Source organism: Sciurus carolinensis, chromosome 19, assembly GCF_902686445.1.
Source record: "Sciurus carolinensis chromosome 19, mSciCar1.2, whole genome shotgun sequence".
Lineage (NCBI taxonomy): Eukaryota > Metazoa > Chordata > Mammalia > Rodentia > Sciuridae > Sciurus > Sciurus carolinensis.
In genome coordinates this window covers 12,242,042-12,269,076 of record NC_062231.1, presented here as the reverse complement: position 1 = coordinate 12,269,076, position 27,035 = coordinate 12,242,042, and the positions used below count along the sequence as shown (strand labels likewise).

The 27,035-nt window shown below is 51.8% G+C and overlaps 1 protein-coding gene across 2 annotated transcripts; it reads left to right on the top strand.

Moving 5' to 3' along the window:
- Positions 1 to 1,025: 1,025 nt before the first annotated feature.
- Rbsn (rabenosyn, RAB effector) lies at positions 1,026 to 24,978 on the top strand. 2 transcript variants are annotated; one of them, XM_047534798.1, is made up of 12 exons: positions 1,026 to 1,160; positions 3,802 to 4,118; positions 7,999 to 8,139; positions 10,745 to 10,845; positions 11,583 to 11,628; positions 11,740 to 11,901; positions 13,087 to 13,328; positions 14,506 to 14,576; positions 18,514 to 18,600; positions 19,073 to 19,175; positions 20,114 to 20,218; positions 21,229 to 24,978. In XM_047534798.1, exons 2-12 carry the CDS (start codon positions 3,971 to 3,973, stop codon positions 22,312 to 22,314), a joined length of 2,292 nt encoding a protein of 763 aa, XP_047390754.1. In that variant the 5' UTR covers positions 1,026 to 1,160; positions 3,802 to 3,970; the 3' UTR covers positions 22,315 to 24,978. The 2 variants fall into 2 exon arrangements, with proteins under 2 accessions (XP_047390754.1, XP_047390755.1); XM_047534799.1 differs by lacking the exons at positions 1,026 to 1,160; positions 3,802 to 4,118 and having other exon boundaries at positions 8,093 to 8,139; positions 10,745 to 10,835.
- Positions 24,979 to 27,035: the final 2,057 nt, after the last annotated feature.

The window sequence follows — 27,035 nt, the reverse complement described above, 5'->3', positions numbered from 1 at the left end:
CTGAGCTTCAGCTTCTCCTCTATAAAATCAGAATATTAGTTCATGTTTTGTAAGGCGGGGTGAGAATTGAATGAATTAAGGTATATAAAACATATAGAACAGTATCTGGCATGTGCGAACCACTTAAGTCAATATTAGTTGTCATCGTCATTAAAATGGAAATAGTTGCCCAAAGGATTAAATAATGACAGTGCTTTTGATAAACATTAAGCATACGGGCAGGTCTTTGCCTATAATTCTTAAAACTATCCAAAGAAGAGCAGTGACCCATCCATCACGATTTTCAGAATTGATTCACAAACTGTAGGCTACGTTGCTGCAGCTTTTTGGAGTAAATGAAATGCTTATTTTTTTTTTTTTTAAAGCAAATGTTTTTTTTTTTTTAAGGATAAAGTGATAGGCAAAATCATGGTGGTTTAATTCAATGTTCATTCCCTGGGCCCCAAACATAGTCCCACCTGGACTACTACTGGAATCTATGTGGTCCCAGATATTCAATAGGGTCTTTTCAGCCCCAAAGTCCTGGTTATGGGGACCCAGGGCAGTTTGCATGCGTGCCAAAACACCAAAGGGCGTCTCCTTGTGCTCCTGCTGATCCTGTTCCTCCTCAGTAACTGGCTCTATGCCAGGTCGTGCGACAATCCTCAAATCCGGACTATTCCTTGTACCCCTAGCTCTCAGGAACCTTTGGACTCTCCTTTTAATTGGTTGGGGCAAAGTCGTGGGTTCAAGACTCCTTGGCGGCCCAGTTCTCCCCACACGTTTGGTGAAGAGCCAAAGCACCACAGATCTGTTTCCCCATCTGTACAACCGAGCGGAGGGCACCGGCTGGCTTTAAAGCCCGGGACATCGGAATGTCGCAAGATATTCAAGTGCGACTCTTCCCCACGGCCGCCTCGGACGGCGCCTGCGCAGAAGCCGGCGACTCGAGCGATTCCAATCCACTTTGTCCCCGCCCCCCTGGGGGTGGGGCTCGAACACTCGGCACTCGACCGGGGTTCGCCAGCCTGACTTCCGCTTTGGGCGCTGCCGCAGGCGCGCGCGTTGAGCGCCGAGCAGCCGATGGAGATGGCGGCTGAGATTCTGTGAGCGACCGCCGAGGCCCAGAGCCCGGTCCTGGGAACAAGACGCGCCTGCGTGCTTGCGAAAGCCCGGGCCGGGTACTGAGGGCTGGGCTCGGCTTGCGGGCGGGGGTCGGCTCGGGCTGGGGAGCGGAGACGGGCCGGGCCGTGTGGGTGTGGGGGATCTGTGGTGGCGGTGGGTGTGACGTACGCGGCGGGCGCTGTGGTTTTCGGGCGGTGAGTGCGGTTGGTGGGACGCTGGGGCTCAGTGTGGTCGTGCGGAACCCGGGGGCGGGTGCAGGTGTGTTGGGTTGTGCGGCTGAGGGCAGGGCGGTTGTCTCCCGAGTGCCCCTGGGTGGTTCTCCGGCGGTGTGAGGTCGAGGCGTTTGTGCGGAGCTGTTGGTGGCGTTTGGTGTGGCATGTCTGCGGTGCGTGGTGTGGTCACGTCTGCTCCACGAGGTGGAGTCTGCCTTGTCCTGTGTGTGGAGGCGACGGGCGCGGGATCGCGCTGAGGTCTGGACTGTACGGTTGCGCGCATTCGTGAGTCCTGGTGCAGGGGCTGGGGCTGGGGGTCTCTGCACCGGGCGTGAAGTTGCGGGAGAGCAAAGTTTTATTTTTACTTTTTTTTTTTAAATGCGGTAGTGGGGATCGAACCCAGGGGCGCTCTACCACGGAGCTATATCCCCAGCCCGTTTTTTGATTTTTAAAAAAAATTTTTTTTTTTTTTTTGAGACAGGGTCTCGCTCAGTTCCCCAGGCTGACCCTGAACTTGCAGATCCTCTTGCCTCAGTCTCCCGAGTCACTGCGATTACATTTGCGTTTTCACATAGTTCAGGATATGAGTGGCTTGCATCTGTGTCCGGTTGTGGTTGTGGGGTCCAGTTTGGTGGCTTCGGGTAATTTCTTTGTGGTGTGTATGTAGTTATATGATTTTAGAGTTCAAGTGTTCATTCATTCATGGGGATGAGTTCTGCTTTGTTGTGTGTGCGCCGGATCCTGCGCTGTACCTCTGGGAGGAGGCGCGGAGACATAGTCTGTGTCCTCATAGATTTTACAGGCTTGTAGCATTTAGTCACTTTACATGTGATTATAAAGTGAGATGAGTGCCAGGAAGGAGAAGGGCACCCTGGTGGGCCCCTTCCTTGAGTTAGAGGCATTTCTTCCAGGAAGAGGTTTGGGCCGAGCTGTAGTAGGTGTGGATGTGGCAGGGGTGGAGTGGAGGTGGCGTTTGCTTTGTGTTTGTTAGGGATGATTTGCTGAGTGCGTGGGAAGGAAGGAGGCTGTCAGAGCCAGAGCAGCAGGTGAGACACTGCTGGGGAGGGAACAGGTCAGACCTGGAGCTGCTCTTTCAATAGTGACCTGGAAAAAGGGCTGGACTCTCTGGGTATGTAATCACTGGGCTTCCTAACTAGGAGGAAAGAACGGACCTGCTGTCTGTCTGTCAGGGGCCCTCTGAAGCTGAGGGTGGCACACACACATACTCCTTCACTCTATACTGTGGTTTAGGGCCCCGGGTTCTTGGAGAGAGATTTTTCAGCTTTCATGAAATGGTCGTTTGAATTCTTTTTGTGGCTGGGAATCTTTCTGAGGTGATAATTGGAAGTGACTTGGCTATGACCCAATACGTTTTAAAAATGTAACTTATTAAGCCCTAAAATGTTGGAGCACCAAATCCGCTTATTTTTGAAACAGAACATTAACCTTGCTGCTCAGATGTTACTTGCTGGTATAAAATGTAGGCTGCTCATTGGAGAGAGTGTTTTGCAAATAAACAAAAAATAAAATTTCTCCACCCCCTCCCCCTTCCCTTCTTCCTCCTCCTCTTCCTTTTTTTTTTTCTTTCCCTCCCTAAGAGACAGGGTGTTCCTGTGTTGCCCAGGCTGGCCCGAATTCCTGAGTTTGCAATACTCCTGCCTCAGCCTCCTGACTAACCGGAAATGCAGACATACATACTGTGCCTGGCTGATTTTTCTTTTTGATCAGTAGACTTCTAAAGTTCTTCCTCAAGCTTAGGCTGAGAATCTTAGATTTTTGTTTTTCTTCCTTTCTTTTTTTGGGGTACTGGGGATTGAACCCAGATGGTGCTTTACCACTGAGCCACATCCTCAGCCTTTTTTGATGTTTTATTTAGAGACAGGGTCTCACTAAGTTGCTTAGGGCCTTGTTGCTAAGTTGCTGCAACTGACCTCGAATTTGTGATCTTCCTGCCTCAGCCTCCCGAGACACTGGGATTACAGGTATCTGCCCCTGCACCTGGCTTGTTTTTGCTTCTTTATGGCAGATACTGTATTTTTTTCATCTTTGCATTTTGAACACATGTGCCTTATAAGTATCAAGAGTGCACTACATATAGTCAAATAAATTATCAAGGGAAAAGAAGTCAAATAAAAGTTTGTTGTTGGTAAGTACATAAGACACTTGCTCAGTGGCTACCCTGACATAGAAATGATGAAGTTGGACCATTTGGAATGAGTTTAAGAGAAACGCCTTGGCGTCAGCTTTGCTTATCTTTAGGAATCGGCTTCCCCCTTTATCGAGTTACTGGTGTCCCATGATGTTCTTGCATCTTAGGTTTTGTGACTTGGTTTTAGGATCTGAGAAATAGTCTCTTTTTATAAATTTGCACTGAACAAACATTAAGTACCCTTGTTGAACTGTGAAGAGAACAAAAAAGAAAAATTTCTCGGTTGCTGCTAATTTTCCTGACTTGGCTTTCTCCCCTTCTTCTTTCCTCTCTTAGGTCTCCTCCTGTTCCAGAGAGGAAGCCTCATCCAGGGCCAGGATGCTTCCCGATCACCCATGTGCTGCGAGGTTAAGCTAATGCCGCAGGAGCCCTGGCCCCTTGGACGGAACCACGCTGCCTGTTGGCATGAGACTCCTGCCTTCCTGAGGTTGAGAGGGGCGCTGCCATGGCTTCCCTGGACGAGCCCGGGGAAGTGAGGGAGGGCTTCCTTTGCCCTCTGTGCCTGAAGGACCTGCAGTCTTTCTATCAGCTTCAGTCACATTACGAAGAAGAGCACTCGGGAGAAGACCGAGATGTCAGAGGGCAAATTAAAAGTAAGAGGCGAGGATCTTGCCTAACCCGTTCTGTCAGTGAGAGAGTTCGCTCGTGGCACAGGTTTCATGGGCTTCCATGCTGCTACCAGCGTGTGACAATGATGATGGTAGCAAATAGGTGTCTGGTGCTTGTCCCATGCCAGGCATTGTTCAGTCTCCTGTGTGTGTATTTCATTTATCCTTATAATATCTGTGTGCTTATGAGCCCCATTTTCTCAAAGAGAATGCCAGCCACAGCGATTAGAAACTTGCCTAAAATTACCCAGGGAAGCAAAGCCCAGCTTTGAATCTAGTAAGTGTAATCACTGTGATTTGTCTTGTGCTACATTATTTCAGTTATCCAGCCTGCAGCCTAAGGGGGTCAACAGAAATGTTTTTCCCGCTGTGAAAGTAGAGACCTGTTATGTACCATTTGCCTGTCACAGATTTGAGCCTTCCTGCAATCCTTCCTTCCTCAACTGGACCTTGCCCTCTGCAGCCCAGAAAAAAGAGGTCATAGCTGAAATGAAAGAGAAACAACCCCAAAAAATGAAACTTTGGTTTTTGATCTTCCATTGGCTCAGGTCATAGAGTTACTGAAAGAATTTTTCAAAGCTAATTTTGACTATCCATATGTTTATTATACTTCCTGAACTTCAGTTTCTAACTCCCAAATAAGTGGCGGCTCCTTTGGAACTCACTCTCCTAGTGAGTTCCTACTCAGCTAACTTGCGTCTCACACCGAGGCCATGAGACTTTAAAAGTCTGGATGCAGTATTCATCATCTTTATTGGATAGAGAGAAAGGAGTGATCCTAGATGGTATATGTAATTGAATTTTTGTCCTTGGAGTTCCACTCCAAATCTCACTTTTCAGTTAAGTGAAAAAAAAAACTGCTAAAAATATTAATAGTTACAACTTCTGGGCTGGGGATGTAGCTCAGTGGTTGAGTGCTTGCTGTGGCACACACCTGTCATCCCAGCAGCCCAGGAGGCTGAGGCAGGAGGATCGCAAGTTGGAAGCCAGCCTCAGTAACTTAGTAAGGTCCTCAGCAACTTGCACCCTGTCTCAGAATAAAAAACAAAAAGGATTGGGGATGGGTGCTCCGTGGTTAAGTGCCCCTGGGTTCAATCCTTGGTACCAAAACAAACAAAAAACTTCTATCCAAAAACATGACAAAGTGATTTCCACAATCCTAAGGGCATTGATTATCAAGGTGACTCCTGGCTGTGCAGGTTTGAGCAGAGCCAAAACTATTAAGAGGAATAGAAAATTTCTAAAAAGTCTTAAAAACACTCTGCTTTATAGTTTTCAGAGATTCTACCACATAAATTATTACTTCATTTGACTCTCCCAACAACCCTGCAGGAAGGTGGTAGGTCTCATTTTACAGATAATAAGTGAGCCACAGAAGATGTTCAGTAACTTAACCAAGGTCACAGGAATTGGCGCAGCTGGGCCTGGAACCCAGATCTTCTGTCATCTTAAGTCCACTGCTGCTGTTTCCTCGGGGCATCACTGATGATCAAAGACCCAGTATTCTAATTGTAGTATGTATTACAACTTCCAGGAAAAGAAAACAGGAACAAAACCCTCTAAGACCTAGTTATGTAAGTTTTCTTTGGACAACTGAAGGGCTGCCATTGTTTTCAACAAGCTTCTCGTCTTGGTGTCCATACTGATTCACATGCCATGATAGTCCTCAAACTGGTTATGTCAGTTTGTAGAGAGGTTAGGGAATGGCAGGTTCCCATGATGACCCTTTGCTGGAGAAAAATGTTTTAAGATTATTTAAGGAGTACTTGATACAGGAATCTGGGGAATGCTACATAGATTGGAAATTTTGTTCCTCGTGAACGGAACTTAAGGTCCTCTTGGGGACCTGGGACTGTAGCTCAGTGGTGAAGTGCTTGTTCAGCATACCTGGGGCCCTGGGTTCCATTCTCAGCACCACAAAGAGAAAAGAAAAAGAAAACAAGAGCCTCTTGGGTTTTTTCCCCCTCCATTTCTACTTCCAAAGTACTAAGAGATTGAGTGGAGCCCTCCTTTGGTACTAATGGTCATTTCGTAAGTCATAAAGGAATTCTTATGTCACAGTTGTCTTTGTCTCAGATTCAGGAAAGGAAAGTTTTAAAGATTGGCCTCCGAGATTTTGTGAAAAGCCCTTTCAAAAGCAGGCCATTCTCTATTTTGTCTTTTGATCCTCTGCCATTTTATGGAGTTTATATTTTTAGGAAGGTAGAAAAAGCCAGAGGAACAAACATTGGTGTAAGGTTTTAGAGGCAGTTTTGTTTGTTTGTTTGTTTTTAAAGATAAACTAGACATTCCTAAAACAGGTCTTTGGGTTTGAGCCCCAAACCTGGTTCCACTTTGGCCCATTTAGTAGATATTACAGAATAGGAAATCAACTGTAGCTTCTGCTTTGTTTTTAAAAACAGACGGGTTTGTTCTTGATTGGCCGCCTTTGGAAGGGCTACGCCAGGCTGGGAAGGCTGCCAGGCAGTGTTCCGATGTCTTCTAGAATGGTTAAACGCATAGACTGCTGTTGGACGCACACGCTTTAGCCTTGTTTGCAAAAGCAAAGTATTGTTTGCTAACTCCAGTTTCCTGTCTGCCAGACCCTTTGTTCACATCAGGCAGTTTCCTCTCCCACTAGGAAAGATGACTTTAATGCATTTTCAAGGATGTCCTTGAGTTCTGGTATTTTTCCAGTTGGAAAAAGCCATCTCAGAGTGACCGATAATGGGGGAATTTGCCTGTGGTCTCCACCTGTCTTCACTGCACCCACCGCCTGCTCGCCCCTCCTTGTCTGTGTTTACCAGGACTTTTGGAGAGCTCTCGGGTGTTTTAGTGCTGAACAGCTCAAGTGATAGAACCCTTCAGTCACAAGAACTCCATGCAGTATCGATAAATGTCCAAGTAATAATATTTTGTATTAAATCTGATTTTTTTTGTGGCACTAGGGAATTGAACCTAGGGCCTCGCATGTGCTAGGCAAGCCCTCTACCGTGGAAGTAGGTCCTCAGCCCTCTGGTATTTTTTTGTGAGATTCTAGTGGCAGAAAGCGATAGCAGTCACCCAAGGTTTAAGAACATAAATGAGAGAACAACTTAGAACTGAAGAATTCTTTTCTTTCCCCCCACGAGTCGATCGTTCAGTGTTAACAAGTGGCCTCTCGCCTGGGCACAGGTGGCAGAGCCCCTGTTCCGAGAGGCAGAGTTTCTGCCACTGCTAGCTGGGAGAGCTGGCTTCTTGTTTCAGCCAGGGGACATGTCTGCTCCCAGCCCTGCTGCCCGTAGCCCCGTGACCCTGGGCACAGCAAGTCGCAGCATGGTGGAGCTGGGTGTCTGTGTCCCGTCCTGGAGGGCTGTTTCCTCGTGCGTCCCCAGGGAGGACGCGTGCGTGCTGTGGACTCTGGCTGTCGAGAAGACGCAAGGGCTAGGAGGACAGCTCAGGGTAGCGTGCTTAACTTAGCCTGCACGAGGCCCTGGGTTCATCCACAGCACTGCGAGCAAATAAAACCTTCACTGAGGCAGTTTTACATCAGTTTTTATGTGTATAGTTCAGTGAAAAATGTTGATGATCACCAGCCTGTTAAGACAGGAAAACACCAGTTCTGTCATCCTGGCTCCATCATCGGATTTGATTTGACCCCTTCCGTGAATTGGGCACTCGGATTTGGTAGCGAGCTGGCACGTAGCCTGCGTCTCGGCCCCTGAGGCAGCGCGGTGCTGGTGCTGACTGGGCCAGAGCTGGTGTGCTTATTTGCTTGGGATCCAAATATTTCTCATGCATTTTCAACAGGGGTAATGACTTGGTCAGCCTTGGTTTTGTGACGTCCCTTGCCTCTTTCCTGGGTGCTCTGCCTGGGTTCAGCTGTTGATTTGTGCCGTTCTTCAAGGTCTGATGCAGAAGGCGAAGAAGGCCAAGAACAAGTTGCTGAAACGCGAAGGGGATGACCGAGCAGACTCGGGAGCCCAAGGATATGAGTCTTTCAGCTACGGAGGCGTCGATCCTTACATGTGGGAGCCCCAGGAGCTTGGTAAGAACACCCCTCCACCCACTGCCTCGTTCACGGCACTGCTGTGTCCTAGGCACTGTTGTAAGAGTTGGCCATGGAGGAATCAGCAGACCACAAGGGTCGGTCTTCTCATGGGCCTTGTGCCCTCACAGGGGGAGAAAATGGGAGAGGTAGAGCTGAGCATCCTCTTTGTGTCAGACCCAGCCTTAAATGCGCGTATGAGTGGCCTCACTGAGTCCTCACTGCACCCCACAGGAGCCCGCCCGGGGTCAAACAGCTGGTGAGGGAGGCAGAGGGGTACAGTTCCAGGTCTCTGTGATGCCAGCGAGCCCAGGCACCAACTCCATTCACAGATCCATCTTCACGCATGTAGCACACGCCCTGCCACGTGAGAGGCACTGAATTGTGCAATCATGACGTCATCTACTCACCTTGCAAAGCAATTGTTTTGGGGGGCAGGGGCCAAAGACATTTTGCAATTTCCTGTGATGGTTGCGTGACCTGGAAACATTGACTCCTTCCCGTGGTAAATTATGTGTATTGAATTATATCTGAATACAGCAGTTACCAGAAGGATCATGGAACAAACACTGAGCTGAGCTATCTGATTTTTCATGTCCTTTAGCTGTCGAAGGACAGTGATCACTAATATAGTAAAAGATTTTCTCTCGGTCACGGGATAGTGATTCCTTGGTAGTACTTTGTTCTGCTTTCATTCTCTTATCCTGCTCACCTTTCACAAAAGCCTGGTGGAGTGGAGTGGGTAGGGAGCTCATTCCCATTTATACTGAGGAAACAGGCTCTAGGAGAGGAGGTGATCTTTACCCAGGTCAGGTGCTGTGTCTCTATAGCTTCTCTACATATAGGTCTTTTTGAATAAAGAAAGTCCTTGAACTGTGCTGTACAACTCGATAACCACTAGCCGCAGCTGGCTATTTAAATTTAAATAAGTTAGACTAAAATAAAATTAAAAGCCACTTCTTCACCCGCACACTAACCACATAATACACAGAGCTGGGCACAGTGGCCCATGCCTGTGATTCTAGCTACTCAGGAGGCTGAAGCAGGAGGATGGCAAGTTCACGGCAGCCTGAGCAACTCAGCAACCCTTGTCTCAAAATAAAATTTTAAAAAAGGGCTGGGACCAGGCATGGTGACACATGCCTGGGATCCCAGTGGCTCAGAGGCCGAGGCAGGAGGATTGCAAGTTCAAAGCCAGCCTCAGCAATTTAGCAAGGTCCTAAGTAACTCAGCGAGACCCCGTCTCTAGATAAAATATAAAAAGTGCTGGGGATGTGGCTCAGTGGTTAAGCACCTCTGAGTTTAATCCCAGGCATCAAAAATAAATAAATAAAATTAAAGGGGGGGCTGGGGTTGTGGCTCAGTGGTAGAGCGCTTGCCTAGCATGTGTGAGGCACTGGGTTTGATTCTCAGCACCACATATGAATAAATGAATAAAATAAAGGTCCTTCAACATCTAATAAAATATTTAAAAAACAATAAGGGCTGGGGATGTAGTTCAGTGACAGAACATTTGCCTAGCATGGCAAGGCCGTGGGTTCAATCCCCAGTACAGAAAACAAAGACCCAGAACAAAAAATGGTGCGTATGTAATGACGAATTATATATGAAAGCCAGTTGGAATCATGCCAGAGAAATTCCAGACACGTGAATGCTTATTAGCTTTGTGATACCTTCTTTCATGATGGCCAGTGTCCAATTACCAGGATGGTTTTTCTGACTTACTTGTTTCCACAACTAAAGGAAGGCACAAATTGTGGAAGATTAAAGGAATGACAAATTTTAGAAGTTAGTATTTATAGTCACCCCTAAGAAATTCTAAGCTAAACTTTATTTAGATGCTAGACTACAGGGCAGGGAAGAAAAGACAGGGGAACAGTTAGAGTATAGCATGTGGCACTGTTGGTCAAAGCACAACAGGTCACACAGGAGCAATGCGTTCAAGAGATCTGTCATAGTCCATGTGGTAACTGTGATTAATAGAAATACATTCGCTAGCCGCGAGCAGTGGCACATGCCTGTAGTCCCAGTGACTTCAGAGGCTGAGGCAGGAGGATCGCAAGTTGGAGCCCAGCCTCAGCACCTTAGAGAGCCCCTGGGGATATAGCCCAGTGGTAGAGCCCCGAGTTCTATCCCTAGTCCACATGAAAAAAGAAAAAAAATCCCTGTGCATTTCACACGGGTTCATGTGCCAGTCCGTACTCTAAGGATTTCTGCATTTGAACTTGCTTAATCTGTATAAACCCTGTGAAGTGGATCCCGCTGTTCTCCCAGCCTTGCAGATGGCTCCGCTAAGGCACAGAGAGGTCGCGCAGCTCATCCACGGTCCTACAGAATCGCAGCTGGAGCGCAGGCTGGCCAGTGTCCAGCCTCTCGTCTGCTCTTCTCTGAGGCCTCATGCTGTAGAATTTACAGCCTCCAGGGGCCACAGTTGACATCTTAACAAATGTCAGAATGTTTGCTTTATAGTTTTTAAAATTCTTGTGAGAATTAAAAATCTAGAGTTCAAATTCAGATCCTTGAATCGGGCTTGCTTTCGCTGTTGAGGGAGGGAGAGGCGCCCTCAGAGAAGGCACGGGTCATTGTCTCCCGCCTTGCCCCCTAGGTGCCGTGCGAAGCCATCTTTCTGACTTCAAAAAACACCGAGCTGCCAGAATTGACCACTACGTCGTCGAAGTCAATAAACTAATAATCAGGTTAGAGAAGGTAAATTTTGTTGTTTTAAAACCCTTTTTTTTCCTGCGAGTGCAGATTTCCTGGGGAAGAAGCCTATGTTTCTGTGTCCTGTGTCATATAAGTGGCATATATCTGATACTGACTAGAAATGGCCGTCCTGAGAGGGGCAGAGGACACGGGACAGTTCTAGCCGGGGCTGGCTTTCCTGCAGGAAGTGGCCAGGGTTGACAGACTCTCATGGGCCCACTTCCTGTTCTCACCAGTGAAGCCCACTTGGCTGCCAGGAAGCCTTTCCCTCTGGGGTGTCCTGGGCACAGTCACCCAGTGGAGCATGGTGGGAAACAGACAGGCAGTGACCAGGCGACCCGTGACTAGGTGACGGGCACGGTGGCCACCACAGGTACAGTGCTTCATGTGAACTTTGAAGGTCAGAACTCTGTGGCCAGGTTGATTCTCCACAAGGACCAGAGAATCAGGGGCGCCCGTTGGTCTCAGTAGCTGCCCAGCCCCACCCGCACCCACCCTGGTTCTTGCTGAAATGGGACAAAGAAGAGGCTGGAAGTGGGTCATAGGAAGGGTCGTGCCTTCCGGATGTGAATTCAGAACTGCGTCACATGCGAAATCGCTCTTGTGACTTAGTGGGGCTGGGGATGACCCCTGAGACTGGAGAAATGCAAACGCGAATTCAGCTGGCCGCGTGCGTGGCGGGCAGCGTGGGCGTGTGTGGGTCACCGGCTAATCTGTCTGGCACTGTTTTCTCTGATCAGCTCACCGCATTCGACAGAATGAACACCGAGTCTGCCAAGATTCGAGGTAACCGACTCAACTCGTTCTTGTACTCTTTTCTTCTCCCTGACCAAAGCTGTTTTGAAAATGCTGTGCTTTTTTATTTATTTTATTTTTCCTTCTTTGTTCTTCCCAAAGCAATAGAGAAGTCTGTGGTGCCTTGGGTCAATGACCAGGATGTCCCTTTCTGTCCAGACTGTGGCAATAAGTTCAGCATCCGTAACCGCCGCCACCACTGCCGCCTCTGCGGGTCTATCATGTGCAAGAAGTGCATGGAGCTCATCAGCCTTCCCTTTGCAAGTGCGTGAGGGGAGGCCCTGGTGCTCCTGTGCCAGCTTGCTCACTTGTCAGCACCCGGGCGGTGGGACCTGTTTGCTTAATGGCCAGTGAGCTCCTCATGATCCACTCATTGAGTCCCTGGTGCCCACTACAGCCTGGGCACCGTGCTCGGGGCCGGGTACAGGAGTCTGTAACAGAAGAACTTTTCTTGTAAAGTGTTGGGTAGGAGCCAGGCAGCGGCACAGGCCTGTCATTGCAGCTACTTGAGAGGCTGAGGCAGGAGAATCTCAAGTTGGAGGCCAGCTTAGGCAACTTACCGAGACCTCGTCTCAAAAAATAAGGAGGACTGGGGATGTTCCTCAGTGGCAGAGCACTTGCCTGGCGTACGCAAGGCCCTGGGTTCCGTCCCTGGCACCACACAGACACACAAAGTTGCTGAAGGTGATCTTGCTGGATTCTGGGCCCTGCAGGGTGGACTCGCAACCCTGGAGACTGCCGCCTGGGCACTGCTGGCCACAGGCGCCTGGACCCCACAGGGCGGGAGCGGGGGCTCGTTCCCCGGCTCTCCTGCCCCTCAGACCTGCTTTGCCTTGACGTTTTCCCGTCCCTGTGAGGCCAGCTCCTCGTCTCACCTGAGACCACGTAGGCCACGTTTTCAGGACACTTGGTCTCTCTCCTTGGGTTCACTCACCAGTCTCTACTGGCAGCTGCAGTGGGGTGAAAGGCACAGTTCCTGGCCCCAAGGAGTTAGATGGCTGGGGCAGCTGCATGGCGTGGAAGGTCCTCCGTGGTGGGCGGCGCAGTGGGGACTGAGAGGAAGGACGGGTTCCTGCCTCTGGGATGGGAATAGCTTCCTAGCAATGCGCCATTTGGGCTGAGCTTGGAAAGGGCGGGAGCCAGATGTTCGGGATGAAGGGAGACTGAGCAGGAAGTTCTCAGGGGAGCGTGTGGCTGTCTGCGGCACAGGGCAGACGGTGGGAGGGCCAGGCCGGGGTGGCCCTCAGGGCCTCGAACACAGACCGCCTGCACGGCAGCAGGGTCCCTTCCCACCAGAGCCCGACCCCAGGAAGGCAGAGCTGTCCTTGCTGATCGGCAGATCCTGAGAGTGTCCTTCCCCAAGCACCTCTGATGGACGTGGGTGGCGGTCAAGGGTGGGGGTAGCTGGGGGCTGCAGGGTCATCGCCGTTTGTCTGCTGTGGTTCACAGACAAGCTCACCAGTGCCAGCAAGGACTCCCTGAGCACCCACACCAGCCCCAGCCAGTCCCCCAACAGCGTGCACGGCTCACGCCGGGGCAGCATCAGCAGCATCAGCAGCGTGAGCTCAGTGCTGGACGAGAAGGACGATGACCGCATCCGCTGCTGCACGCACTGCAAGGACACGCTGCTCAAGAGGGAGCAGCAGATCGACGAGAAGGAGCACACGCCCACCATCGTGAGGCTCTACGAGGTGACCCGCTGTGCCCTCGCTGGTGCGGCTTGCCGGGCCAATTAGGCTCTTCGCCACGTACATGCCTGGGGGCGTCTAGAGAATACTTAGGGAAGGCGTCCCTCGACTCACTGACCTGTCCAGGGGCCATGGTCTGGTTTCCCAGCTGAGGCCTGGGTGAGTCAGGCACCCTGGGTGTTGCCACGGGCTCCTTGCTCCACCATTCGTGCCCACTGGAAGGCAGCGGGCGGAGGCTGTGGTGGTCCCAGGCAGGGGAGGAGGGGCCGGCGCCTCGTGGTGGACAGATCCTGCCGGGAGGCAGAGCTGGAGCTCTGGGGAGCAGTGGGCCGGCAGCGTCCCGGGAAGCCGCTCGGGAGTTTGAGTGAACAGGTTTCCAGGGTTGGTTTGTCTACTGCCAGTGACTGGAAGGTCCCCTTCTAAGTCCTTTCAAGTGCCTCAGCTCTGGCTACCACCAGAGCCCAGAACGTCCCTAGTAGAGGCACCCTTCAAGAGGAAGTAGCCCGCGCAGGAACCTCTGGGAGGGAGACGGGCCCAGCCTCCTGTGGCCAGTGAGACCTGTGGGCTGAGGACCAGCCAGTGGGGATGCGGCAGGGACAGGGAGGCGAGGGGACAGAGCAGCCTGGCAGAGGAAGCTGCTTGTACAAAACTGAGCAGAGGCACAGCTTGTTTGGCTCCTGATGGTGGACTGGTCTCTTAGCGGTTCTGAAGGTCCTGGGCTGGGTTTCTGGAATCACCGTGTTGGACCCAGTGCTGAGCCGCAGACGGAGGTGGCCATCTCCGCCTTTGTGTGGAGTCGGGACCTTTTGTCTCTTCCTTTGCACAGCCACGGTGCTTTCTGCTCCCGTGTTGCGACCACAGCCCGGTGCTGGGTCCACAGCCTCCACGGCAGCGGCTTCCTCTTCCCAGTCTTGCTAGATGCACTGCTGGTGCCCTGGAAGCCTTCGTTCCCTCAGAACAGCTGCTCAAAAGCTCCACCCTCTTTCTTTCCTTCCCACAAGGTTTTGTTCTGCTTGGAAAGTGGGTCTGTAAATTAGAAAAGTGGTAACCATAAGGGGACGACACCCTCGTTTTGAAAAGGGAGCACTCTGCATCCCCCTCTGTTGACCTCCGCCTGACTGGAGTTGGCGATTGTGCGTCTTGAGAGCCGCGCTCACCTATTTTTCTTTTTTGTTCTTAGAAATTACGACTTTGCATGGAGAAGGTCGACCAGAAAGCCCCCGAATACATCAAGATGGCAGCGTCCCTGAAGTAAGCCTTTCCCTCCGCCAATGCGGCGGTACCGTCTGCTGGCATTGCAGTCGATTCTAAAGCACTTGAAAATGGCAGGCTTTCTGGTGCCCGTGTGCTTGGGGTGCTGGGTGGAGCCCGGGCTTGGTGGGTGCCTCGCTTGCCTCGCTCTACCCGAGCCACGCCCCCGGCCCAGCGGAAGGCTGGACTGGCGCCATGCTCCTCTTCCGTGGCCGCTGAAGAGAAATCTTCGTGCCTGTGCTCCAGCGGCCCGTGAGCTTTGTAAACACAGACTGTGTGGGTGACCCAGCGCTTCCGGTGGAGCACGCTCAGGAGCAGGGCTGAGAAGGCGGCAGGGCTTGGACTGGCATGTCAGCCCCCTGGCCAACGCAGCCCGCCCCGCCGTCTGATTTCCTAAATTAAGAGGTAGCCGGTGCTCCATGAGCGTCGCCACTTGGGAGCATGCGCTTGAGTGAGGGTACCGCCTTCCCTCCGTTGTGCAGCTGTCACGCTGTCCCAACCAGTTCCCTTACCCTGACCAGAAGCCCTGCCCCCGCCCCCCCCAGCACTCACCCCGCTCCCCAGCAACCCCGGTCTCATTTCTGACTTTGTGGATTTGTCTGTTTTTTGCGTTTCGTATTAGTAGAATCACAAACCCGCGCGGTCTTTTATGTCTGGGTTCTTCGACAGAGTGCTGTGCAGTGGTAGCCTGTGCCAGTAGTTAGCTTCCTTGGCACGAAGGCAGTGCGTCCTACACCACATTTGTTTATCCCAGTGAACGTTTCTCTGCTACTTTTAACTATTATGAATAATGCACCCTTAATATTCATGTATAGTGTGTGTGTGTGTGTGTGTGTGTGTGTGTGTGTGTATACATACATTTACTTTTATTTCTCTTGGGTATATACCTAGGGATATAATTATTTTGTTTTTCTAAACATATCATTGTGGGTATTTTTGGTGCCAGGGATCCTTGCTCTTCCACTAAGCTGTAGCCCAGCTTTTGTTGTTGTTACTGGCTGTTGAACCCAGACTGATTTACCACTGAGTTGTATCCCCCGCCTTTTTGATTTTTTTTAATTTTAAAGCAGGCCTCGCTAAGTTGCTGATCAGACTTGTATCCTGCCTCCGCCCCCTGAGCTTCTGGGGCTCCAGGTGGTCTCCAGCAAACCAGGCTCCAGCTCCTATTTAAAAACTGTTTCTGAGGCAGGGTCTCAGTGTGGTGCCCAGGTTGACCTTGGGCTCCTGAACTCAAACAGTCCTCCTGTCTCTGGCTCCCGAGTCCCTGGAAGGACAGGCGCACCACCATGCCTGGCAATTACTGGGTTTATGGTAACTGGGTTTAACATTTTGGGGGATTGCCAGACTGTTCTCCAAAATGACTGCACCATTAGATGTAATAGATGAGGGTGTCAGTTTCTCCACAGTCTTGCCAACACTTATTGTTGCCCTGTTTTTATAAAGTTTTATTGAACCTCAGCCTTGCCCATTGTTTGATGACAGGGTGGCTGCTTCTGCCCTCCAGCAGCAGAGGCGAATGGTGACAGACCTTGTGGCCTGCAATGAAGTGTGCGTGCCCGTCCCTAATGGGACGAGGTTGCTCAGCCCTCCCTGCTTAAGAGCCCGACTCCTCCTTGGGGCTCATGGGTGACTTTGTGGATTTGTCTGTTTTTTGCATTTTGTATTAATAGAATCACAAACCCGCGGTCTTTTCTGTCTGGATTCTTTCACAGAGTGCTGTGCAGTGGTAGCCTGTGCCAGTAGTTTGCTTCCTTGGCACAAAGGCAGTGCACATTTGTTTATCCCAGTGAACGTTTCTCTACTTCTTTTAACTATTATGAATAATGCACCCTTGATATTCATGTAGGGTTCTGAGGTGCTGCTCCCAGAATCAGGTGCCAGCACTCTTTGTAGGAGAAACTGCAGCATGTGTGATACACGGCGTTTGCCCACCTGCCACACTTGGGCTCCTGCATGTAGTATTAGATGTTCCTCATTTAAAACAAAAGTGTGTTTTCATTTGGACATTCACTGCAGCAGTATTTTATAGTGTTCCAAAAACACAGAGTATGACACCATTTCCCTCATGGTGTCAGTGGCCATGTTCTAAGAAGCCTGTCGTGTGGGTCTCACCTGTAAAGAAAGCGAATTTGAAGCCAGGGACGGTGGTGTGTGCCTGCGGTCCCCGCTGCTTGGGAAGCAGAGGCAAGAGGATCCCTTGAGCCCAGGAGTTTGGGGCCAGCCTGGGCAATGCAGCGAGACCCCATCTCAGAAAACAAAAAGGAAAAGGAAAGAGGAACTTTTCCACGAGTGTGGTCCATAAAGAGCTTCCTGCCTGACATGGAGTCTGCAGACGTCCTACTTACGAAATAGGAGAGGCTAACCCAGCTGGTTTGTGCAAGAAACATCCCTTCCCTTGCAGTTTCCCCTGATTACATGGCTCCAAGCTCTTCTGCCATTTCTTGTTCCTCCCCTCCCGTTTCCAGCTACAGGGCAAAAAAGGTGGGGAAGGCGAGGAGGCTGGGAGGGGGCTTGCCCAGCACTGACCGCCGAAAGGAAGGCGAGACGTGGGGAGAGAATAAAAAGAGGTAGGAAAACCATCGTCTCAGGCTTTTGTAATTGTTTTCTGGGTGCTCGGGATCAAACCCAGGGCCTTGACCTTGCTAACCACATGTTCTGCCACGGAGCCACGCCCCACCCTGGATACCCCAGTCCTAACAATTACATGTGTGCTTTTTTCGGGGAGATACTGGGGATTAATCCAGGAGCACTTTACCACTGAAACATCCCCATCCCTTTTTAATTTTTTTTTTAAGTTGAGACAGCGTCTTACTAGGTTGCTGAGCCTGGCCTTGAACGTGAGGTCCTCCTGCCTTAGTTTCCCGTGTCACTGGGATTACAGGTGTGCACACCACTCGCAGCTCCTGACAGCTAGGTGTCTTCAGCCCCTACCAGCAGCCAGTGGAAGGGGAGGAAAGCCCATTTCTTGGGCCCTCTCAGCCGCCGTTGTCCTCCTACTGCCCCCTTCCCTTATTTGCACCTCCTGGATCCGCCTTCCTCTCTCTGTCCTTATCCTGGGCGCTGGTTCTGAAGGACAGCAGGCAGGGGCACATTTTCTTCTCCACCTGCGATTTCCTGAGCAGTGGGTTCAGCTAGTGGAGGGCACTGCCCTCCCCAGGGGTAGTTAGGAAGAGGCACCCAGCTGATGTCGGTGGCCACGTTCTGATAAGCCCTACATGGAGATGCCTTGTCTTGGAGTACCGCTCCCATGCTCCTTCCTCTCCTGGAACCTACTGTAATGTATACCACACTCCCACCCCACCCACTGGTGTAAAATCGAGCAGGACTGACTTTCTACCAGAACACCAGCAGGAGGTACTTCCTGGTCGTTTGAGTTGGCACTCAGCACTGTCCCGGTGACCTTGCTACCCTGGGCCTGTCTCCCGTATCCTGGTGGCTTTCTGCCGTGGGCTTCCCTGGCCAGCGCCCATCACTAGCCGTCTCCAGAGACCTAACTCTTCCCCTTCTCCAAAGGCCAGCTCCTAAGGGCTGGAAGGCCACTTTGCTTGCTCACTCGTTCACTCAGGAAGTATCGCGCGCCAGCTCTGTGCTAGGAACGTGGCAATGACCAGAGAGGACGATTGTGGATGTGGGCTAGCCTTGTCCTTGTCCACATGCCTTGAAGATGTCAAGACAAAGCCTTCGTCCAGTCCTCTGGAGGCGGAGCTGGACTCCACAGTCCTGGCACCTGTGGCACCTGTACATTGGAAAGCAGCTTCTGGTCCATTAGTGTACCCCAAGAAACGGATGCTACAGTATATCCTGAGCCCGGACACCCCTTGGAGAGAACTAACCGTCTCTCTCCTTGTGAGGCCTCCTTGCGAGTCCTTCTCTCCTGTTCTCTAATCGGCGCACGGAAATGTATCAAACTTGCTGAGTTTTTTTTTTTTCCCCTTAGTGCTGGGGAGACAACCTACAGCCTGGAACATGCCAGTGACCTTCGACTCGAAGTGCAAAAAGTATATGAGCTAATAGATGCTTTAAGGTAAGGTCCCTTAAGTTAAATCGGCTCCTCGAAGTATAGGGAGTAGAGAGACTGAGGGGGATGACTGGGAGGAGGAATCACTGTCCTTTCAACGTGCAGGATCTGCCACTTAATTTGTGGGTCCAGGTGCAACATAACAATGTTGCCCCATTTTAACATTAAGAATTCTAAGACAATGACAAGAGGACATTAATCCCATTAAACCTGGTCTTTAATGCCGGGCCCTGTGCAGTTGCACAGGTTGCTCACCTGTGAAGCTGGGTCTACCTCGGAGGTCAGTCTCTCAGTGATGGAGCATTTGTCAGGCATCCTGAGCTGTGTCTGGGGTCCTGGGTACAAAGGGTAGGAAATGGGCTTTTCTTTCAAGGACATGTCAGTGGAGTCCCTTACCTGTCTGCACACATCTATCCGACAAGAAAGCCTGGCAGCTCCAAACACTTGTACACTCCTTTCTGTGTTTGTTCCGATTCAGTAAGAAGATTTTAACCTTAGGCTTGAACCAGGACCCTCCACCACACCCGAACACTTTGCGTTTGCAGAGGATGATCAGGTGCTCAGCCACGCTTTTTGTGCAGGTAAAGTCCTCCCAGGGCAACGGGCATCATACAGATTCTCCAGCTCCCCCAGAAGGCAGATCTGTGCCAGGGGCACATCTATTATTTCTTCAGATGAATGCATTATACCACATTTCAGGGAAAAGTAAAATACTTTTAATCCTGTGTCCCCAATAGAACCACTCATGATTCCAGCAGATTTTTTCTTTCCTGTTTGCATTTTTTTTTTTTTTTTTTTTTTTTTTTTTTGTGGTGCTGGGGATTGGACCCAGGGCCTTGTACTGACAGGCACGCACTCTACCAACTGAGCTATTCCTGATTGCATTTTTTAACCTACAGTAGTTAGTGCATATTTGCAAATTTGTGGCTTGTCGTTTCGATCACTGAACGTTTCGATCAGGAGCACTTTTCTACACAGTGCTCAAACGGCTGTCGTAGGGAGAGGTGTACTGGGCTCATTTTCTGAGTGCTGAGACGTTCGCCTTTCTCCTTTAATTCGTGAGTGAGTCTCTTCAGCAACCATTAATCGAGTGCCTACTAGTTACGAGGCCGTGTTCTGGGCACTGGATGTCCTGTAATAAAAAAGGGGACACACATTCCTTCTTCACGAAGCTCATGTTGTAGAAAGCAAACAGCTAAGATACCTGATCTGTAGAAGGGCCACTGCTGTGGAGGGTGGCCGGCGGGAGGGTGGAGATGGAGGGGGCAGTTCGGGTGGTCAGGGCCCAGCCTGTGGAGAAGCCCGTGTTGGGCCAGGTGAGTAAGCAGGGTATCTGCCGTGACCTCTCATAAGGAAAAGGCAGGCCCATCTGGAAGTTGACGCTGGCATGACAGAAGGGCGAGGTCCTTTGCTGCAGCTGTCGGCACCTGTCACTCTCCAGCCCTGGAGTGGCTTAGCTTAAACAGACAGGGCCTAGGGACCATTTTTTAAGGTTAAAATTGTCTGTGACTCCCCGCAGGAGAAGTTGCTGGGCCTGATGTCACTGCCAACCAAAGAGCAGTTTGAGGAACTGAAAAAGAAAAGGAAGCAGGACCTGGAGAGGAAGAGGACCATGGAGAGGCAGGTGCGCCGAGCCGGCCCAGGCCGCGGTGCCTGTGGCAGCCCGTGGGCTCCCGGGGTCCTGCACAGCAGCCTGGGTCACGTCGGAACCCCTGCTGCTCTTGTCTTCTGTTCTGCTCCGGCCTCACACTGTCTGTGGAAACCAGAATACCTGCTTGTTTTTCTGGCCAGGTCCTAGTTTCCTCTGAGCAGTTTGGTTCTCATCCTGCAACACCAGGGAGATGAGCAGCTCTCCCTCTGGGCTTGCAGGGGATCAAGACTCCAGGAGGCTCCCCCATGTTGGACTCTGCACCGGTAAACAGGAATCAGCAGATGCTGCAGCACACACCTGTGTCGCATTCTGGCGACCTGTGGTCCCAGCTGCTCCGGTTTGCAGCCAGCCTGGGCAACTTAGTGACACCCTGTCTTGAAATGAAACTTTTTAAGTACTTGTACTGGGGATTGAATGCAGCGGTGCTCAATCATTGAGCCACATCCTCAGCCCTCTGTTATCTTTTATTTTGAGACGGGGTCTTGCCGAGTTGCTTAGGGCCTTGCTCAGTTGCTGAGGCTGGCTTTCAACTCTCCATCCTCCTGCCTCAGCCTCCTGAGTCTCTGGGATCACAGGCAAGGGCCACTGTACCCAGCAGGAAATGAAATTTTAAAAGGGTTGGGGGTGTGGCTTAGAGGCACAGCACTGGCCTCCTGTGCTGGAGGCCCTGGGTTCCACCGCCTGGCACCACAGAAAGGAAAACAAAGCAAAACCAGAAAATACGTGTACCGCACACTTTGAGAGAGTCTAAGTATCGCTGAGGTTCGTGACCTTGGCGGTTGTGGTTCCTGCGTGAGGCCAGTGAAGCTAAGATGGAGACAATCTTACTCCCTTACTTATTATTATTTTTGAAAACCAAACACCTGACCTTACAGTTGGATGTCTTAGTTCTGGGAGGCAGACTGGCGTGTTGCAGGGACCATGGCGGAGGCTGCCACTGGCCTGGTGACTGTGGGTGGTGACCCTCTGCCTTGTCTCCCCAGGCTGCCCTGGAGTCCCAGCGACGGCTTGAGGAAAGGCAGAGTGGCCTGGTGTCTCGAGCGACCAACGGGGAGGTGGCACCCCTCCGCAGGGGCCCCGGCCCCCTGAGGAAGGCTGAGGGCTGGCTCCCGCTCTCAGGGGGCCAGGGACAAAGCGAGGACCCCGACCCGCTCCTGCAGCAGATCCACAACATCACGTCGTTCATCAGGCAGGCCAAGGCCGCGGGCCGCGCCGACGAGGTGCGCACGCTGCAGGAGAACCTGCGGCAGCTGCAGGATGAGTACGACCAGCAGCAGACGGAGAAGGCCATCGAGCTGTCCCGGAGGCAGGCCGAGGAGGAGGAGCTGCAGCGGGAGCAGCTGCAGATGCTCAGAGAGCGGGAGTGGGAGCGCGAGCGGGTCCGGGCGGCGCCGCTGCACTCGCGGACTCGCTCCCTGGACTTCCAGCGGGAGCCCGGCCGCGGGCTGCGCACCCACCTGGCTCATGCTTTGGATCTAGGCCCCTCCCCAGCTCAGAGCGGCACGGCCCCCAAGACCCCGTCCCCCAGCCCAGCTCAAGCGTGGTCTGGGCCCCCCGCCCTCGACCAGGAAGGCCCGCCCCAGAGCACTGTCTCTCAGCCTCCCCTGAACCCCTTTGAGGAGGAAGACCGCCCCAGCCCCCCGGGAGAGGGCGCGGTCAGCCCCGCTGCTGCAGAGGCGGCCCCGCTCCCCAAGGAATACAATCCTTTCGAGGAGGAGGAGGAAGAGGAGCCCGAGGCTGGGAACCCCTTCACTGGCCCAGACGGCCTGGCGCCCAACCCCTTCGAGGAGGAAGAGGCCCGTCCCTGTCTGAGGCCTGCAAGCCCCCCTGCCCCTGGCAACCCCTTCGAGGAGCCCGCCGGCACCAACCCCTTCGAGGTGGACAGCGACAGTGGCCCGGAGGTGGAGGAGCGCATCGAGGAGGAGCTGCTCCTGCAGCAGATCGACAACATCAAGGCCTACATCTTCGATGCCAAGCAGTGCGGCCGCCTGGACGAGGTGGAGGTGCTGACGGAGAACCTGCGGGAGCTGAAGTGCACGCTGGCCAAGCAGAAGGGCGGCCCCGACTGAGCCGTGGGGCGGGGCCTGGGGCCGGAGGGGCGGGGCCTGGGGCGGGGCGGAGCGGGAGGGGAGGAGGCGGGTGCACGCGGTGCCCGCAGCGGGGTGCCAGCCTGCTGTGCTGCGCTGTGCGTGCTGTGCACTCGGGGGTGCCAGCACAGCCGAGTATCAGGACGGGAGCCACGGTCACTCGTGCCTCGCTGGCTTCCCTGCCTTTTTTTTTTTTTTTTTAATTGGGGTTTTCCCCTGTGATAAGGGACTTAACATTTTTACTACCGAGTTTTAAGTGACACCGCCGTCGTGGGCCAGGGCAGAAATGGCTACCGTGTCCCTCCTGGGCCCATTCGCAGCTGCCCAGTCTCATTATGCAGTATTATGGGGTAGCCTTGTACGGGCCCTTCCTTTAGCGACACGGCTGGATGGATCCTGTTGAGGTGTCCTCTGCTCTGGCAGAAGTCGGTCCCCCTTAGGCTCTCTGGGTTCCATTTCACCTGTGGATTCCTCTGTGCTGCTCGGGGCCTCCTGTCTGTGCACTGGAGGGCCCAGGACAGCCTGGCATCCCTTTTTATGATGAGTATCTGTGGCCCTCTCACTTTAACCCATTATCTCCCGTCGTCCTGTGTTCAGGACACCTATAAAGACTTGAGCAGTTTTATAGGTGTGCTATAAAATTTTATAGATTTTTTATGGGTGTTCTGTATATAAGGCGATGACACATGTGGGTTAAGGAAGCAAAGCTCCCAGTGCTAGAGGGTCGAGGAGAACTTGATCGTGAGTGCAGTAGGAAGGAGGAGTGGTGGGCTTTCTGGTCTGTTTGGGGAAATGTTGCTGGGATGGAAGGATCATCTGTGCAGGGAACCCTCCCTCCTGAGCTTTGGCAAATGGCCCTGATCGGTGGTCAGGAAGCTTCTGTGGAGCATCGTCCAGGAGAGGAGAAGCTTCCCTGAGTCAGAAGAGAAACTTCCAGAGCTGCTCCTTCAGCCTTCCTCTCCATCAGTTCACCCCGCCTGGGGCGCTGGTAAGACATTTCCTCACCATTTTAGTATTGAGAAACTGCAATGTTGAAGAGGCACAGCCCAGGATCATTCCAGCCACGCATAGTACTTGAACTCCTCATCAAGGCCAGAGGAGGACTGTGTTCACTCAGCTCTGGTGCTTTGGCTTACAGGAGCAGGACACTTGCTGACCTTGATATCATGATATCCCCGAGTGCTCAGCGCCGGGCAGAGCCTCTGCCATGACACTTGGTAGTTCATGGACAGTAACTGACCACTAGTCACTTTATAGCCCTTAGCTAACTCCGGGCCAGGCTTCCCTGGGTCCCGGTGTGAGAGCTGGAACCCACTGTCGCATTCTGGCGAAGGCCCCTCTAGGTACAGAGTGGCGGGACTCCCGAGAGGTGTGGCTTCTGTGTCGACTCTGCTGCTCGCTCTTCGGCATCTGCTGGGTCTTTTGGCCACATGAAGCCCTGTACAGGGGCAGGGAGTGGGGGGCTGTGGGGTGGGGGCCGCTGTGCCTTGGGACCCTGCTCTCCAGGGCGATGGTGGCTTCCTGACATCAGCCCTTACCAGGGGCTCTTCTGGGAAGTGTGCAGCTGGCGTCTAAGATGTCACCTGCTGCAGGCCCCTTTTCTTTTCCAGGGCCCAGGCCCTTGATGCTGTCACTCTGGGGCTTTGCGGATGTCAGCAGGCGCCTCCCTCCTGGGTCTGTCATTCCTGTCTGACTGGGAGGAGGAGGAGGCTCTCTGCACTGAAAGAAGCTACGTGCTGCTTTCTCTCGAAGTTGCTTTTCTTATGAGAATGTCTCTTAGCTAGGTGATGATTTCAATGAACACTGATTCACTAACTGGCCTTCCCTGAGATCATCCCCAGGTAGCAATCTGTAAGTAACTAAGCGCATCGAGAAACACACAAAAAATGTTTTTTAAAACTCTAGAAAAAAATCCAATTCACTCAATATACTAAACCAAACTAAGATCTGCCCCTCGGGTCTCACAGACTTCTTCCGTGGCTGTATGCTTCCAGTTAACTCTTCCAGGGCCACGGTCTCCTGGAAATGAGACCAGACAGGAGCCAGAACGCTCTACCTCCCGGGCTGAATCCCTTGCCAGAATTCACGTGGGCAGGGGTGGATTTCAGAGATGGGCTGACATCAGAGAGCTGGCCCATGAACCGCAAGTCCAATTTCAAGTTCTTGCCTCCTGCGGCCATTCCACCCTCCTGCAGCCCTTCAGGGCAAGCAGCTCCGTCTCGTCCTCGAAGTTCTCTCCTAGCGTAGGTCATGGTTGGAGGTGGAAGAGACTTAGGGGACTCGGCTGTCCAATGAAGCTGGCTTCCCCCTCGTTCGCCTTGTTCATATTTCCCCATCTAATACACGAAGGACACTCACTCATTATTCTTGCCACTGATGTATCTTTGCCGTCCAGATACTAAAAGGAACCTCCGAGTCATCGCAAGCCACGTGGAAGGTTGGACATGGGCATCATTAGGTCACGGGGCTTGAAGTGGGAAGCGGGTCTCTTCATCAGGTCACAGACTGGAGTTAGCGGAGGGTGCTGGTCATCAGACGATGTAGCTGCCGGTCGTTACGTGCATGCGCTACTCTGGGGCCTTGTATCGGAACCTTTTTTTAAAAAATAAAATAACAGATATTAAAGGTCGGGTGTGTGTGTGTGTGCACAAGTGTGCCTCCAGTGAAGATCGCCGCAAAACACCCACCTTTCTTGATGACTGAGCCTCCAAAGATAGTCCCAGCGCCCGTGTTCCCTGCCAGGGAAGGCTTCTGGACAAAAGTCGAGGTCACTGGGCTCTGAGCAGGGGATAGATATCAGTTCCATTTCTGCTTTATCCCAGGTAATTGCAGTATTGAGCCATTTCACACAAGCACCGTCCCACTGTCCACATTTCACACTGGAAGCAACCGAGGCCCAGAGAGGTGGAGGAACCTGTGACCACCATCGTGCCAGGCTGTGTTTCCACACCCTCCTGCTGTGCCCAGCCTAAGTGTTCATGGGACAGGTTGAGAGAGGGCAGTCTGACTGGGGTCACAGCCAGTGTGGAAGGGGTGTCGAAACCCAGGTCTCCCTGACTGCCCTTAGGGGAGGGGTCTGAATTGGCTCCAGGCTGGGGCCGTGGGGCAGGGGATGCTCAGACACTGCGTCATCCCTGGCGTTGATTTCAGGAAAGGAGTACATTTAGTGCATCAGTTTTAATTGAAATCACCAGCTAATTGAAAGAGGCACGTTCTCATAAAAGCAATTCCGATAGAAAGCATTGAAATTCTCTAGGTGCAGAGAACAGCTGCTTTTCATTCAGAAATGGGGAAAGAGGTTGGGTGCACCTCAGCCTGGAAACTCAGACCTCCCCAGGACCCGTGTGGGCTGCTACATGAGAGAGTCCTCACTGTGGGACAGGGTGAACCCCAAGTACAAGGCATGGATGACCTCATTTGATCTTCCCAACCACCCCAATTAATAGGTGAAGAAATGAGTGGTGGGGTTAAACTTGCTCAAGACAGCTCTACTGGGATTCCAGACTATTCTAGTTCCAAATCCCAAGATGCTCTGGTCTGTTACGGGGATACCCCGGTTTCTAATGTGAGGGGAAGTCTTTCATCCATGGTAAGTGCTTCCTATGAAGTGTTTTTGTTTTGTTTTCTCTTTGGTACTGGGGATTGAACCCAGAGCCTCACACATGCTAAGCAAGCGCTCTACCAACTTGGCTACACCAACAGCCCTTTAAAATTTTTGCTCTGAGACGGTCTTACTAAGTTGCCCAGGCTGTCCTCGAACCTAGGATCCTCCTGCCTCAGCCTCTCCAGTAGCGGGGACTAACATGTGCCACCACTCACAGCAGGCAGAAGAAATATTTGAAGTGGCCAAGCACTTTCCAAAACCAATGAGACGCTAAACCAAAGATCCAGGCATCTCGAGGGAATACCAAAGACAAAAGTTCTTGAAAGAAGCTGGAGGAAACACCATGTTACCTATAAAGAAACAATGGTAAGAATTACAGCTACTAGTAATAAACCATGCAAGCAGAAAGTATGGGGGTAAATACTTGGAAGAGGGCAAGAGACCCCCACCCCAAATCTCACCAACTTAGAATTTTATATCTGGCAAAATTATTCTTCACAAGTGCAGGACAAATAAAACTTCTCAGACGAGGAAGAGGACTTAAGAAACGCATTTCATTCCAACTTGCTCTTGAGGTCCAGAAGTGTAGGTCCCAAACCATTCATTTTTTTCCTTTGGCAAATCAGTTGGTTTTTGATTTGGAAATTGTGCACTTTGGACTTTTTCCCCCTTAAGGGTTGAACTGAGGGCCACTCTACAGTGAGCCACATCCCCAACTTTTTTTTTTTTTTTTTTTTTTTTTTTTTGAGACACAGCCTCGTTAAATTGCCCAGGCTAGCCTCTAAATTGCGGTCCACCTGCCTCAGCCTCCCTGGTTCCTGGGATCACAGGCCTGCACCGCTGCTCAGGGCTCCAACTCTTCATTTCTAAACTGAAGATGTTGAGAGAGAAAAATGGATTGATTTGTGGTTGAATAGCAAGCTCTCAGCTGATTTGGTAGCAGTACCCGGTGCCTTGAGCCTACTTTAAAAGTATTTTCCCGTGGGCGCGTGGGGAATTGACTAATTGACAGAACGTGAACATTCTAACGCTTCCAGAAGGCAGTGGTTCTAAAAGGTGAGCACGCCCCTTGCCGGCGCCCAAGCCGAGGGCCACCGCC